The 17,724-nt window shown below is 36.8% G+C and overlaps 1 protein-coding gene across 6 annotated transcripts in view; it reads right to left on the reverse strand.

Moving 5' to 3' along the window:
- The window catches only part of PTPRZ1 (protein tyrosine phosphatase receptor type Z1), a 131,974-nt gene that overhangs the window by 83,063 nt on the left and 31,187 nt on the right, over positions 1-17,724 (reverse strand). For all 6 annotated transcript variants that reach the window (XM_021553447.2, XM_021553445.3, XM_021553446.3 and 3 more), the window contains exon 2: positions 8,604-8,669. In XM_021553447.2, coding sequence (XP_021409122.2) covers positions 8,604-8,669 — 66 coding nt within the window. The remainder of the gene's footprint in view (positions 1-8,603; positions 8,670-17,724) is intronic.

Raw genomic sequence — 17,724 nt, forward strand, 5'->3', positions numbered from 1 at the left:
GCCAAGGAAGTTTCAGAAGTTGGGAAACAAATTTCCAAGTCCTTACATGTAAATGATTCTTTCCTTTTTCTAGCATTGAACACATTATCCCTCTCTTTGCTTTTACATTTTTAATACCTTAATTTTCGTAACTACCTTTGAAAACATCTCTTGTTAACACAGTTTTCATCAGATAAAGTGCACTGACAGAGGAGACACTGACAGAGGGAAAACAGCTTAGGTTTCAAATGCAGCTTCTATGATACAGGATGAAAGAAGACAAGTCAATTGTTTCTGTGTCTCCCAAAGCAGGATCAATGCCAGGCAATATCAGATCAAGCCACAGTTTACTCTCTTATAAAGAAAGCTCTTGGAAGATGTGGGAATCCAGGGCTTCCCTCTGGCTGCCCTGGCAGGTCTAGGAACCCCCCTGTACAGAGCCCCCAGAGACACTGTCTCTGATCTCTGTCCATGGAAGAGTTTTCAATCTTACAGGATGAATTACAAGCTCTGAGTGTTTGATATAAGTAATAATTAAGTCTGGCATGAGTGCAAAAGTAAAATTTTAGGATTCTAGATTAGGGGTCCAAAGGGGACAAGATGGAAGAAATTGGGTGTGTCTTGTCCTTTTTCTCCTTCTTCATGCCCTCCATGTTTCACTGTAGTATTGGCATTTTTCTATTGGTTTAGGCTGGGAACACACTGTTCAATGTAGATGATAGATATTGGCACATTATTGTAAATATAGCACAGGTAGTTTCTGGTATATAATGTTTGTAACATCCCACTGAGGGGCAGAGCCCCACACTGCCCTGGAGGACAGACCTGCGGCAGGGCAGCAGAACATGTCAGAGATAAGCAAGAATAAACAACCTTGAAAACCAGCACAGATGAATTATGGCTTCTTCTTTGGCAACGGGGCAGAAAGACAGAGACTTTTTACAATCTTGGAATCATCAATACCACAGATTCTGACAGGAAGAGAGCAGAAAGAGTTTGTTGCAAGCACAACCGTTCAAGCATAGCAGGAACCAGCTAAATATGTATGCAGAGAGGCCTGGCTTTTCAAAAACAAAAAAGGGCTTGTGCACTTTTCACAGCTGGAAGAGATGCTAAGAACTGAAATTCTATGGTTCTGGCATTCAAATGATTGAGGGAACAGTTCAACTGATAAACCTAGTGGCAAATGCTGATTATTCCAAGACAGAAATGCTGATGGTTTTCCCTAGTTTCTCAAATAGAAAAGTTTTAGAATATTTTTTTTTTTGTAGGAAAAGAAGTTATAACATTCCACTGTCCCCTCCTGCTCAGGATCCTTTATGTACCTTTTATCTTCCTTCTCTCATAGACTTGTCCCTTTGGGGGACTGCTTTAATGTTTATGGGTTAAAGAACATTACACAGAAAATCTACCTAGAAGGGTTTGATATCTATTGAATTAATGAGATACAGCAAGATCAAGAATGGCTTCAAATTTGTGAGTAAATTCCACAGAATTATTTATTAGGTATTATCAGACTGTGCATACTGAAATGAATGGAGTTTGAATTCATCAGGGAAAAATCAAAACCTGTTATAAATATAGCAGAATAGCTGCAGAGTAAAAATGTCAGTAAGGAAGTCCAAAGCTAATTGGATAGAGGTGATATGGAAGTGATGACCTCAAAGTAATAATCTGTGCATTTGGCAAGAAAGTGATCCCCAAGAACGTAACCTTCCTACTGCAGCATAGATTGAATGCACTAGTACATGAGAAATCATTCAGTAGTATGTGCATAAGGATACCTTTATGATCATTTTGAAGGGCAAAGAGCCTTAACCACAGGATGCAGTCTGCTGTGAAATATTCAAAATTTGCCTTTTCCATTTGACTTTGGTATATTCCCAAAGACAGCACTCCTCAAAAAGCTTTTAATTTCCAAATGAATTTACTTAATGGGAAATTTCTACATCTTTCTGACCCCTGAACAGACCTTGGCATAACAGCAGTGCCACACGATGCAAATATCTCAGACTTCTGTACTTCAGAAGCCAACCTGCCAATTGAAAATTCTGAATGATGCTCAGAAGTTGCTGTGCACTTTGTGAAAATGCTTTTCTTTGTTTATAGCATTAGAGGGCTGAAACGGAGGAAGGAACAGTCTTATCTGAGTTTCTTCAAAGGAAACTTTGGCAAATTGATCACTTTAATATTAATTGAAATAAAAATGCTATAATTTATCAGTGATGAGACAAATATAAATAACAACATGCCATTCTTCACACCTGTCCTACAAGCATCCAACTTTGAAAATTCCATGTATTTGGTGTCCAATTCTCTTACTTCCTCCCCCAAAATCCCTTGAAAATATTCCACTCAGTTTACCCTGGAAATATTACTGAATAAAAGCTAAATAAATTCCATTTTGCTGCTAATAGCTTTCTACAGGCCAAAGATTAGCTTTCTTAATTGAAAAGAAAGGTTATTGTAAACAGACTTTTGAACCATATCATTTTATATTAATTCAAAATCCACAAATACACTGAATAGACATCTTCTTTGTGTTGAATAACATGCTTTGTGCTGTTGATTCAGTTCACTGAGATACCTTAAAACGTATTTTTTGATAGCCAGAAATGCCAGCATGTGGCTTTTCACTTGAGAACACCTTGTCCCTTGGATGCAAACAGATGCATAACTCTGTAATTTCTGCTGTGGAATCATAAGGTTTCCAAAACCACTAACAGTGCAGTAGGCTTTTTAATTAGTGATCCTGTGAATTTAGTGACAAAATACTGGAAGCACAAGTGGCTGTGTGATCTGGGGGTTATAAATACATGTAATGAGCTGTCATGCAAGAAAAGGTATGACAGCCTCTGAAGCATGAGGTCTACTAAAAAAGAAAAGACCCCTGCAGAACTACTTTTATGAGTTAATAAAAGAAAGTATGTTATTTTCATTTCTTATGCTGCATGCTTTATTGAAGCAACCGACACAGCCCAAGAGCATAGGCTTTTCTTTATTATCCACAACTGATACAGCACATCAGGTATGACTATACCTGGTGAACGCAAAGCACAAAATGATGTATCTGGCAGGAGGTCATAAAAAGACAAGATCTTCTCATGAAGTTATGCTGATACTGCTATGGTAGTTATTTCACAAGAAAAAAATAATTTAACTTAAATTGTTATGCATCATCTTCCCAGAACACAGTTCTATCAAGCCACTGAAAGCAAAAGGTTTCATCAACTCTTGGCCAGGGCTCTCTTGGAGATGTTTCAGTCTGGTCTGGCAGAACTGTCCATTAAAGCAGTCAGTTCAGCAGGCAGCTCCTCAATCCTACTTCCAGCAGGCTCCTGCTGCTGCATCCCACTCTCACACACAGGCTGACTGTCAGGATTTGGCTCACCAAATGGCTCATCTATCATGCTGCACTCTGGGAGGTGATGGCCCAGACCCAGACCCCTGCCTGTCCCTCCTGGAGCTGTCTCACAGGGAGCATGCACCATGCCCATGCTCACACAAACTCATCAGCACAGCCTCTCCTTCACCTTAGCTGCAGGGCAGGGAGCAGCACCTGCATGCCTGACCTTGTCCATGCTCCCAGCAGACGGCTGCTGAACAGACAGACAGGGTGAGGATGAGGAGAAAAACTCAGTTTTTCCACTTTACCTGGACTGAACCGGTGGGTAGCAGAAGCAGCAGACATTTTACAGAATAAGCAGAGTTAGCTAGCAGTGTTAAAATCATTCTGTTGAGCCACAACTGAGATAGTGTAGATCCTTGCTCACTTTTTAGGCTGAGCGAAAAGCAAAATACACCCATGCATTATTATGGATATAAGCAACAACTTGCTTTTCCATAAACTTCATGAGAAGTGACTTTGAAATGAAATCTCCTCAGTATTGAAATATGATGGAACATTTGAAATGAAAATATTAGCTCTTGTTTGGGCAAGAAAGAAAGTTGCATTTTCTCAGTACCACTGAAAACAAAGGCCGTTTTAATTTCTGAGCCAAACTACAGGCATGAACATTTGAAGCAATCACAGCACATTTATAAGACTTGGGGTAGCAAACCCAGTCTTTCAAATAACAACTGAAGTTTTGTCTGTGTAGCAACAGTAATGGGAATGATAAACTAGGAGAATATCTCCAGGAGGCTGTTGAATCAGACACAAAAAGGTAACAATTCCAGGTTTAACAAAATTAGTTCAATTATTTCAACAGGGGAGCAAAAGAAAGAAATCATTACATTTAGGCATTGTTATCGAGAGAAGTATTGGTGCAAGTGCCAGAAGAGCATCATCACTATACATTACTATTGAGAAACACCAGATATTAAAAATTGTCTGGAAATATCTTAATTAATAATCCTAATGACATGAGTTATGTGTGTGTCAGCAGTGTGCCTTTGCAGTCAGAAAGCCAAACACTGTCCTGAGCTACCTTAGCATGAGTGGAGCCAGCAGGATGAGGGAAGTGACTTCTTCCCTCTACTGCACACCAGTGAGTGGTGACATTGGGAATGCTGGGTCCAGTTTTGATTTCCTCCTGAACCCAATATGAGATGGATATTTAGAAACTAAGGGCTGCTGAGGGTGGTCTGGGGGCTGGAGTACATCATGTATGAGGAGAGGCTGAGGCATCTGAGTTTGCAGAAGCTTAAGCTGAGAGGGAACTCAGTGAAGGCAATCTACAGAGCAGTGCACAAGGAAAGGGTGGGAAGCAATGTCCACAAGTTTCAATAAGACATTGAAGCTGAATTAAAAAAAAATATAAATGTTTTCAAAATAACAAAAAAAACCACATTGACCAAACTGCAGCATCTCATTCTTTGGAGATTTTCAATACTTTTCCTGTTTCAGCTTTGAAGATCATTCCACTTTGAGCTGAGGCTGGAATCACATGATCTCCAAGGGCCCCTTCAAACCTAAATTATACTGTGATTCTATGATTCATGATGCTTTTCCCCAGAGAAAAAGGAAATATTATTCAGATTCTGCTTGCAAATGATAAAAATGTTCTTTGAATACCTGGAGACCAATTGGTTTATACCAAAATTACCCTTTCCTCAAGATCAGAGTTGCCAATATTTGTAAAGCAAATGTGTAATAGTGCGTTACATAATAAATGGCAGTGCAGGCTGAACATAACACTCCTGCATGGTGAGACAAAGAACATTGATCTGACCATGGTATTTATTTACATAGAACATTATATTTTTAAAAATGTTTGAAACCCTTAGCTTTGCTAATTCCTTGAAGACTGTTTAGAATCTCTTGTTTTTAACAAATTTCAGCTGTAGTTTTTTCCCCTAAAGCACATAACTTGTTTGTTGTGAACAAGAACCAAAATCCCAAGAGTGAAACCCAACAGAAAGACATTTCACTGGGGACAAAAAAAAAAAAAAAAAAATTGTGGTATCACTTGCTAGTTTTATATATGAACTTTTAGACTTAGGCCTTTGATAAACTAGTATCAACCAGCCATGTTAAAAAAAAAAAAAAAACAACAAAAACAAACATCAGAACCAGAAAACAACATTACATCATTCCTTCTGTCAAAAGCAATTCAGATAAAGAAAGCATAAAAAAAAAATCTTTCACCTCTATAACAGAAAGTAATTGAAGCTCATATTATTGGCTTTATGCTTTGAAGTAATATGTGAATGACTAAACTTAGTGGTACAGTTAAATATTGTCTAAATGACCTTTGCTTAGCAATTACTATTTAACTGATTTAAGGAAATGAAATTTTCATAGTACACCAGGGTTTTTCTTCAACAAAAAATGGCTGGATTCACTTTTTGCCATATGACACCATTTGAAAATGATCATTATATTTTAAAAATTTTCCTTGACTGCTTTAATGAAAAATATAATCAAAGGTTGTTAAAATAAAGTAATTTTTACAAATGGTCTAGCTTCAGCATCCCTTATTCCAGAAAATATTGGATGCATCTGTAACAAGAACTTGCACCTTTCAGTTCTTTAACATATTTGTTTATGCAAATACATGCAAAGTCAGGACACAAAAGATTAAATTAATGCATGCAAATGCAGGTTTTGTTAATTGCTTAAAACAGTGCTCTTAGAAGTATTACAAAATCTTTCCAGGAGCATTTATGACTTCATTAAACACTTATCCAAGAGTCAAAACCTGATGGTGACTCATTAATTTCCAGCATGTGAAATTGCTTTATTATGAAACTTCACCTTTAGAAATTGGATGATTTTAACAGTTAAAACTCTCTAGCTCCATTTTATTTTCACCTCACAGCACCATCCCAGTAAAGGAGTATATTGACCCAATGTAGCTAGTGTATCTGAAATTTCCTATTAGATGTAGAGAATTACATTGCTCAGACTCAGGTTATTTACCAAGCCAGCTGGATTTCTGTAACCCATGGTGGATTAGACTCTATAGTTTCAGGATCTCCAGGCCCATTCAAAACACTTCATTGGCACATTAAGTATAATTTTTCACTGTCAATGAAATGTTTCCCTTTCACTCTTTCAGTGAGAAGGCTATAAGAATTTAACTGGTGTCTGAGGAAAAAATGTACTGGCAAAGCATAGTTCATCTATTCAGAAGTGTGCATGTTGGTCTGTGCCTCACAACCATAAGCCTGTACTAGATACAGTGCTTATACATACAGTACCTGATATTGCTTGCCTCAGGAAAAAAAAATTTAATATAAATAAAATTATTTATTATAAATGAAGGAGATCAAAACCCACATACTTCAGTCTCTAGACCTCTGTGTCTCCAAAGCACAATGTTAAAATATGTAAATTTTTTTTTCACATTCAGGAAGGCTGTCTTTTTATTAGTGAAAGCTGGGTTTGTGTATTCCACCTTACAGCATGAACCATTTACCTGGTATTTCAGCAAAGCATCCCATAATACTCAGCTTGCAAACAGTTGCTGGCCCTAAGCTCTGAGTGCCTGATTTACATGCAGCCCTCCCCAAAAGCTTTGAATATCAGTTTTTTTGGCCACACATGCAGTCAGCTGTTTAGGAATGCTGGGGGCACACGGAGCTTGTGCAGCAGAGGGGCCGGCAAGGCAGCAGGAGCAGGGTGGGATGCAGCAGAAGCAGGGTGGGATGCAGCAGAAGCAGGGTGGGATGCAGCAGGAGCAGGGTGGGATGCAGCAGGAGCAGGGTGGGATGCAGCAGGAGCAGGGTGGGATGCAGCAGGAGCAGGAGCTGCAGGAGCTGCAGGATGTTAGCCAGGGTTCCTGTACAGCTCTAAATGGGGAGGAAGGCTTTGCCCACTAGGGTGTCACTAGAGCAAAAGATATCAATCGAGATGACTACACACAGGCATCTCCTAAGTTAAGGGAAAGAAACAACAGGTACGGATCATGCCAATTCTGTGTCATTTTTCCATACAAAATATCCATCACTGGTGAAGCTATGGATGCTAGAGCAGCTGCACAGTGCATAGGTGCTCTGTGCAGCCTAGGGAAGAGCTAAATCCTCTGATATCCTAAACAAACCCCATTTACTATCCTTTAAAGATTGCCTGCTGGTCACCAGGAATCCAGGCGGTTTATCCCTGCAGTCCTCTAACTACAATATTAAAAAATGGATTGACTTTGAACATGAAATACAGTATTGATTGATCTTATGCTTGAATTATGCACTACAATCTGTGTAAGTGGGAGTTTTCATTATAAATCTCATTTTGAAGAGTTTATGACTAGCCTGTTTCAATTCTCTCTAGGCTTAAAACTTGTTAGATATGTTTTCCACTAGAAGATAAAAGCTGCCTTGAAAAATGAGAAGTGAGAGAAATAAAAAGAATGGTGTAATTTTCCTTAACTACACGAATACATTTTGAATCAAATTTATAAAAACTGAAAGTTGACAGTACTTATTTTTCGTAGTTTGGTATTTTTGAAACAGTAACTTGAGCACTTTAAAATTGCCTACACACATCCATAAGAATTCGCTTCCTATATGTTGGGCAAAAGACACCTGGGACAAAATTACCTTTTTAGTATTACTGAAATCACTTGACTTATACACAAGAAATAGGAAGTTAATTGTGAATTTTCCATTGTTCTTCTTTAATGAGGCAATGGTCATGAAGAATTTCAGGTTATATCTTTCTTACTCGTGCAAATGAGAGAGACAAAGTGACTGAGTTTTAGGAAAGTCATGGTGGGACTTGGCAAGGATGCTCAAGTGCTCACAAGCACAGGGTAGAAGTTCATGTGCAGTATACAGATAGGTTCTTTCCCACATAATGTGCTGTGCCTTGTTTCAGCCTTTCTGACTGCTATTCAGATTTGCTAGAACAATAATGTGGAGATGATTAACGAGCACCTGACAATTTACTGGCCCAGCATTCTTCAAATAAGTCAGGTCTCAGGTTGAGGTTTTAAGGTTGAAGACTTTCTCTTTCCAAAAGTAATAGATATAATTTATTACTAAGTAGATTAAAATATGAATCTAAATAGATGAAAATACTCTCCTATTGTAAAGTTCCTGTATTTTTCAGATCCCATTTCCTACACTTCAGCAATTGTTTAAGCATATGGTAAGTGGTATACAGACACATGAGGCTCTTAAAATTGTAACAACACAAAGTATCAAAGTGAAATAAATTATTCAATAGACAGTTTTCTTACCTGTATATGACCAATCAATCTCTTCAACCAATTTCCTCTGTTGTCTATAATATCCGTACACCAAATCTGCAAAATAGCAATAAAAAAAATATTATATTAAAACCAGAAGCCTAACAGGACCTTGAAGTGTTGATGACACCCCCTCTCCAACAAGATGATCACTGTTTTAATTAATGATGAATAATTACTTTGTCCTTATCTTGGACCTCAAATGATAAGTATTGGTTAAACAGAATCTAAATATCATTAACATTGTAGCATATTAAGGACACAAGCAAAGCAAACAGAAGAAAATATTCTAAAATGATTCAACATTTGAATATGAATATTCTAAAATAGTAAAATTATTTTCATTGTGTTCTATCACTGGCATAATTATAGATAAAGTATTTACTTGTATGTCCATAAATTTGATGGAGAGAGGTTAGATACTAGATACTTTTAAATTATGTAAGTTTTTTCTAGAGAGAAATATCTAAGTGTATAAATGCTCATTGACTTTGACTACTGAATAACCTTCAGTGTTATTCTTTTTATGCCTGTTCTAGGGCAATTCTAGCAACAGAGTGATATGGGAAAATAGATGATGATGTCCCCTAATAATTACTAAAGCATGTAAATTGCAGATACATGGTTTTTGAGATCATAATTACAAGAGCCATAATATAAACCATCATTACTGTATTAGAGAAGTACAACTTATCTAAGAAGTATTTGCCCTCAAGCATGTTGAACACATATATGGATTGCTTCCTTGAGAAGATGTCACAGAATCAGTTTATACTCTGCAATGAATAATTTAATGAAACAGTTTCATAACATTAATTTCTTTATCTATCATACAGAAATGTAGTATGGGTTACAGGATGCTAAATCATAATTTCTAATTGCAAGTTTACGTTTGTGTGTCTTACAGTGACTTTCTGCTACCTATTTGAAGCCCATGTTTTATTAACTTCACCAGACTTCTACCTCCTCCATGTGATGTGATTATCCTTTAATATTTTTCTTTACTCCCTCACTGCCAAAAAATACCAAACTATCCCTTGTAACAATTCACAACTTTCACTCCTGACTAAGATCAAATCTCTCAGGTAAGAAAGGGCAGTGGAAAAGGATTTACATGCACCAAATTTGTCTTTGGACCACATTTCCAAGTCAATGTGCATTGTGCCTGCTCCTTCAATTAATTATGGAAAAGAAAGCTGTGTAAGTTGTGATTCACAGCTGTTAGTTAATGTCTCCAGTTTCCTCCTTTATCCATTGTCCTCCTAATTGTTACTTCCCGAAATCCACTGAGCAGCCACATGCAAACTAAGCAGGGCCTGGGCATGAGATCTTCCCACTACTTTTTAAATTTCACAGGGAGCTTTGATGAACAAGGACTGATAGTTTCAACGAATAACAAAACAAAGGAGCCAGGTTCACTTTGTTTGGTGGATTGCACACTTATAGACCCAGAAACCCCCACAAAAAGTTTTCAAAGACTCCAGGAGGTGTCAGGAGTTGATACACCTTCTTTCCTCTGTTATTCACCAGATGTGTGTCTACAGCCCCTCCACAGCACAGAGCCATGAACCTTCTTGCATCTTCAGGGACTCTCAGTGGTTTGGGTCTTCTCTTTGCACTTCAAATATGTGGCAAAACTAGGGAAGAAAAGCAAATTTCATCTGGGAAATGACTGAAGATTCATAGCTAGCATGACTGGTGGAGGAAAGTGCTGTGAGTAAGAGGTCAAGACATGCAGCAATTGCTCATTTGATGTACTGGTGTAAATTACCCTGGGAAACACATCTGTGCATTCTATTGCTGTGTAAACTGTCAGGTTAAACACATAACAGTGTAGAGAAAGAAACAGCTGGGAAGAATTTTTTTAAAATTATTATTATTTTTTATTTAAAGCTAACAAATCAACATCCCTTTTGCTGATGATATATGACAGCAGGTACTTCTGTTTAAATACTATATTTAAATTCCTTGGACTTAATTTAAATGAAGATGGAAAGAACATCTTCACAAAATAAAAAGGGTAAAACTGATGTCAAGTTTGTGGTTTTATGTGTAAATCTATGATACTGATTGAGCTTGATCAGCTTGACAATCTGCATAACTCCTGTGCCACTGACTGACGTTTTCTGGCAGTGCCTAAAATAGTTAGAATTTTATTGGATGAGCTGCTGCTTTATGAAGCAAAAAAATACTAAATATTCTTATTTGTTTTCAGGAAGTGATTAAACATATTTCTATAAATTGTTGATTTATTGACAGAACAGTGAAGCTTGGTTTTGGAACTATGTTTTAAACAGTTTAATGGTAATCCTTCTATGCCTATTAAAGAGACATGAAAGATATCATTAACTGCTTTTTCACCTCCTTTTACTACCCTCCTTCAAAGTCAAATGTTTCTGTCTGAGGTGGTAAGACTTGTTTCTTTTTATATTCTTTCGAAACAGTATGTGCCCCAGTGCCCAAGGCCCATGAAATCAGAAATAATGGTGGCAGATGCTCCCCTGCTATTCACAGGTAGCAGGACCGACTGATTTGTGACTGACCCTGTCTCATGTTCAGTCAAAGGGCAAAGAGAACATGATCTCTGGAAAAGCATAGTGCTAGGAGTAATAAGATCTTGTAGATAGTTTTTCCTGTTTAAAAAGTATAAATAACCAGATTTTCTTCTTTCTGACATGAGTCTGATATTCCTTTTGTACCTACTGGCCTCAGCTGAGTTTCTTTTGATTTAGTGCTGTAAATGAAACATTCTAATCCTCAATATATTTATGCATATCTAAAGGTGAAAAATTATTATCTTTAATGATTAACAGAGAGAATTGTCTGTGAGGGAGATCCAATTGATTTGACACTCTGTTCCAGAAGAAAAGAGCCATTGAAGAGGAAATGGGACCTTAAACCTCTGAATTCTATTGGGGAAATGATGCTGTTGAGGCAGGACGAGAATGAAGAGACTGATTCAGAAGGCTGCTGAGAGTAAAACTACAATTTTATTCAAAATGCATCGCTCTTTATACAGAGCTTTGTGCAGACCAACTAAATTGGTCCTAAAGTGAAAACAACCACACCATTGGTGCAGAGTGCTTGACACACACCTGAGAGAACTTAATTATAAACAATATAAACAACAAGGAGATAAACCTCTTATTTACATTCTTTTCCAACAGATTCCCAGGCTTCTGCCTGGTTAGAAACTTTCAGTTTCTCTCTTTGACTGAATCTGAGACCAACAGGGAAATCCTCTCAGAGATGCTGAGGCAACAAGATCCAAGTATCCACCAGAGATCCCTCTCCTAAGCCTTGATATAAAAGGGCAGTGCTTGAGAGTCAGGCGATGCTGCACTCCATGTGCTGCTTTGTTACAAAGGATACAAGCTCAGGTATAATCTGGGACTGACATTTATACCAGGATGCTGTAATTTTACCCTTTATGTCCTTTGTGCCACAGCAGTGTCAAGACATATCAGCTGCCAGACTCAAGAGGAAAAAGGGACAAGCTCTTTGTGGTTTTACCTCTACTCAGCCTGAATTTGTGAGCTGCACCTGCAGTGGAACTGGCATTTATGATATTCTGACACCAGAATGACTTATTTATGGGAACTGGGACACATGAAGTAATGTCAGCATTAGTGAGATCTACAAATAGTACACTGGTGTTCTGCATGTGCAGTATGGGTAGACATTATGAACTATGCATTTGGATTACAAACGTGATTTGGTCCTGGAATACATGGTCCATTCAATATTTTCTTCCTAAAATCTAATTTGACAGCAAAGAGGATAGATTTTAAAGTCATAAGCACTCATCTGGTATAAATGGATAATGACAATGCAGTATAGTCACTGAGATAAAGACTTTGTTGGTATTAAAATTCCAATTTACATGGGGAAGATTCAATGCCATGTTCTTAGGCCAAGGAAGTGCACAGGAATTCTTGGAATAGCAGCAAGGATGAGCAATCACTGAAAACTGAGATAATCTCTTTGAGGCACATACACAGAGGTTCTTGTTTCAAGCCAATTGTGTCTCATGAGAGCTCAGCTATGGACACTGGTATTACTGACTGCAGAAGCGGGAAGCTATGAATATTAGAGGAGTACACAGGTTTAGAAATGATTTTAAAATCTGTGAAGGAGAAATCCACAAACACTTCCTAAACACAGTGACACCATTTTTGGCTCACTAAGTCTATTGATGAAATTGGGAGGATTATACTAGGAAATTCTTGTTGTATATTTGCCCCCTTTTAATCCACTTGCCTTGTCAAATAGTATTGGTTATTAACAAAGACAGGTTATCAGTCAAGTAGTTTATTTGTAGATTAAGATACAAATATCTTCACTGAAGAATTAGGAATTGTAAAACAAACTTAAATGGTATGGTAATAGCAATGCTTATACAGGGTAGCTGAAAGAGAATCTGTGCATGGCTAGTGGCTAAGAAGTGGGACACCAGAAAAAATTGCTGCGAAGAAGTCACAGAGAGGAAGAAAAACTGCAAAAATGGCATAATAATAAACTTTATAAAAAGCTATGTAATTAAAAAAAGATATGCTTGGTGCTTTTCAAATATGAAAAGAATACAGTTAAATAGATTATTGGATAGTTTCATTATACAGGTTCTGCTTCTGAGAATGTTAAACAGAGGCAAAACTGTGGAAAATCACATTTGATGATAAATAGATTGCTTCTTCCACAATTTAAATTTACTTATTTAAGCCTCTTTCATTGAAAGGAAGGTCACAGAATCCACTTCTATATCTTTCATCGATCTTATGATGGTGTAGCTTCATTGCCTCAGCTGAAAGCTCTAATTTATACTAGCAGAGGAAATGAAAAGATTCAGAACACAACCTGGTAACAGCCTTGAAGTTTTAAAAGGCAGTAGCTAACTATAAATCCCTTTAGCAGAATGAGTAAGAGCTCCCTCTTCTTATGAATGTATTTCATTCTGTAATGCCATGTGTAAAATTCAACAACACAAAAATGCTTTAATAACCCACCTCTACAATTTCATATATTCATTTCCTCTGAATGCCAGAGTGTCTAAGTCTTCTGTCAAGACCTATCAGAGAACTCTGCCACCCTTACTGAAATTTGAAAATAATTTTTTTACCCTCAGTTTCTTATGTGTAGGCTTATTTCAGGCTTTGGTACACGATTAGGTATGTATAAGGAGAATCAGTCCCCTCCATAACACTTGAGTGTAGGCTGCTCATCCCAATACACATTGACAAGTGAGTTTTCCTGGACTAAATATAAAGCTAAAATAAAACTCTTATTATGATTTGGCCACTGTTATGTTTATTTACTAACACAAATTGTTGTTAAGTTAAAAAAATAGAAGAAAAAGTAGAAGAAAAAGATTGACTGTTTTAATTTAAAAGTAGCTATTATTAAGCATCAGAGTATTAATAGGCACACTGCTTACTTCACCTGTCACAACTTTACAGTGAATAGTGCCATGAATCAAAAAATATAATATCTATGGCATCAGCTAAGATTTATAAATCACATTTAATCATGATTTTCAAATGCATTTGTACATGCATTTTTACATGATTCAACATGGTTAAATTATGGGCTGCCAACAGGCAAAGTAGTAGGAAATGTTAGATGTCTCCTTTCACTTGGGATCTTGTACACCCAAATGATAGAGTTCAGCCTCCCACACAGCCATTTCCCAACAGCTGAAGCATTATCTACAGCAAAATTTAGGGCTTCTCTGGTCACCAACATAGTATTCAAGTGTCTGCTCACCGAAACCAAGGTAACAAGACAGCTTTTAGATGGCAGAGTGGTATCTTTGAACAGGCACAGGTGAGTGAAACTAAGCTCCTGTGAAGCCCTTGGGCTAAACACAAAGATTTATCAATAATTTAAGGACCTGCAAAATGAGATAGCCTTGCAAAACTACAGGACAAGTTTGCTGCTGAAGTACCTAAAAACATGTCCAAAGCCAACACCAGGAGGGACTTAGGAAGCCAAAAATGTTACACCATTGTCCCATGTATGAACTGAGGAAAGATGGTGTTTATGACAGAAATTGGAACTGATATTGAAAAAAATCAGGTACCAAGGAGTGATTCCTAACATATACTCTTTTATAACTCTGTTGCTACTCAAATTCTTTTCCCCATACCCAGAGAGTCTTTTAATGCAACACATGTAAATTTATGGAATCATAGAAATAAAAAGTAAATCCAGACCAGACACGAACAAACAGGAAATCAATCAAGTCAGGAAAACTATAGACATTTCAAAATTAATTTATTTCTCTTACAGAAGTACCAGAGAAGAGAGATATAAACAACATAACTTTTTTTAAACATAAATAGTAAAGGTAACATAATTTTATTTGCATAATCCTCTTCAACATTCTAGGTATTCTAATAACTCAAATGATCCCAATTTCTAGCAAAATCATGTGTCAAGTACTGTAATAAATATAATTAGGAATGAAGAATATGAACATTGCTTCTTATATTTCCTACCCAAGTGTAAAAACATTCACAATTCTGTTTCCAGCAAACAAGAAACTTTGTGATAAAAGTGCAATGAAAAATAAAACAAATTTAACTCCTATATCCAAAATCCCAGAGTTCACATTGAACTAGTTTTTGGAATGTTGTAGGATTTTTTTTTAAATTACTGTTTCTTCAATGCCTCTCTGTCTTTTAATATTAGCAGCTACCAACCAGTAAAGCTCTAAATCTATGGTAATATTTATCTGAAACTCTTGAGAGTAAAAATTATGCAAGCCGCCTCAAAGGAGATAAATGCTTTTTTTAGCACAGTTGGGATTGTGAAGCCAAGTTGCTAGAAACTTTATCTTTTGCAAAATATTTCAATGGCTGAAATCATCTTGGGGACCTAAATGAACAGCCTTAGACTGGATCCTCTGAAGATGTTGGTGGAAGGGGTTTTGAGAGAAAGATATTCCTTACAGGAGGAAGTCTTTAATTATTATATATTTTCCTTTCCCATGAATTTGATGCTGGAATTGCAAATTTTAGTCAACCATTATCCCTTCAGTTATATTACAGTCTCAATGAAATTATTTTTCAATACCATGGGGAAGAGAGAGGTTGCTCTGAATGATTTTCTTACAAGTATTCAAATAAGTCTAGGGATTATGCCACATACCATTTATAAAACAATACCAACATCATTCTGCTCCCTTGAGAAAACTACACACAACATCAAGACTGAAAAATTCCAAAGCTCATAATGAAAACCCAATAGCAACTGCACATGTCTAAAAATATTTCTCTATTTCTTAACAAATATATGAACGTAATGAAAACAAAAGAAATAAAAACATGTAAACCAATATACAACCTACCATTTTTTGACAAATCCTAACAATTATATTAAATATGCACATAAGTATGTCCACATAAATGTTCATCTATAAGGATTTGTCAAAAAGGGGCATATAAATAATATAAATACACACATAACACAAATTGTTCTCCCTTATGATAACATCATGTGTTACATCTCATGTTTACTTTTTTCCTTTAGCCATTTCCTTATTGCAACCCATCACAGAAACATATCATTTGTAAAAGAAAACAGTCTTTCATGATTCATAAAGACAACAGAGAAAAATGTGACAAACACTGGCACACAAGAAACACAAACCCAAGTCAAAACAAAGACATGTAATTATGGGTTTGTGCTATGATTTTTAATAATTTTCTATTTTTACTAGACTGCAGAAGTATTATTAATATAGTGGCATAAGGGAGATTGCAGAGAAAATAACCAGAATAATCCAATTACTTTAAAATTCATTCATGATACTGTATTTAACAATACACTGAGTTGATACATAATCTATGCTGCCTTTTAACCTTCAGGTCCTCAGTTCCACTCCCCACAAGCACAGGGTAGTGCCTTCCCTCTGCCCCTGCAGATACCTTGTCTTTTTGTGTGCTTTTAAGGAGCAATCACCCCATAGATCCACCTCTCCCCAGTCAGAGGAAGAAGAACCTGGGTCCTGATATTCATGGAGTTTTCAAGCCAGAAGGATGCAGTGAAAAGGAGACTTAGAGTCAGCAGTAGCTTACATGGAGCTTAACACTACAAATGTGTATTTTAACCTATCCTGATAAGGTTTAATTTTTAAAGGATGTCTGAAAGATCAGTAATTTTTAAAATTAGAAATATGTGTTAGATATGAAAAATACTCCAGGCTGCTCCCTGCTATCCAGTCTAAGAAATTTTTAGCAAAGTCTAAAGCAGAAGTTAGAGCATTCAGGATACTTTCAGGGAAAGAAGTGAAGTATCTGTAAAGTCAGGCATTTTCAGGACTCGGGTAGTTTTGGACTTGGGTGTCTCTCTTTTGCCCAAGTGTCACTCTTCAGTCTGACTCCTCCTGTATAAAATTACAAAATCCTTGGGAAACTTGTTGTTGAATAAGCAAAACCATACCTGTTGACTCCAAGTACAGTCCAAGTACTATCTCTGAGACTTCACCACAATATATTTGAAATGTACATTGAATTTAACCTTTATAGCACAACTTAAACCAGGAAATTATTGGAAAAAAAGAAGGACATGCTGCATAGATCAGAAAAAATATTAATAGTGCACTCAGCCAGAATTTTTCCCAGATCTTGGAGCTTTGCTCAGAGATGGCAGCAATTGGAAGGGACTGACTGTTTGATGAGGGTCTGGTGCTGTTGGGTGGGGCTGAGGTTCCCATAATCCTCATAAATCCTCCAGATTTTACAGCTACCAAGGACATAAAGTCCCAAGTTTAATTAGTATGGCTTCTGCTTTTGGTGGGATGTCATTCTTTCATTTCACTTCAGCTATTCCGAAGTTAATTCCAAAAATTTTAAAGTCAATATGAACAGATTAAATGACATTGGTTTAGCTTCTATTATGACTTTGGGAAGTGCCAACAAAATAAGAGTACTAAACAAAATGGGGATGACTTGAAGTTCCAGAGGATGGTTTGGGCTTTCCTCTCTGTTTTGCCAACTCCTGTAGGGTGCTGCACCACTGCTGTATTTTCATACAATCCAGGCACTGAGAGCTCACACTAGACTTTTGCTGACCCATGTTTTACTTGTGTCTTAAAAAGCAAATGCTCAGTATC

Source organism: Lonchura striata, chromosome 5 (assembly GCF_046129695.1).
Source record: "Lonchura striata isolate bLonStr1 chromosome 5, bLonStr1.mat, whole genome shotgun sequence".
Taxonomy (NCBI): domain Eukaryota; kingdom Metazoa; phylum Chordata; class Aves; order Passeriformes; family Estrildidae; genus Lonchura; species Lonchura striata.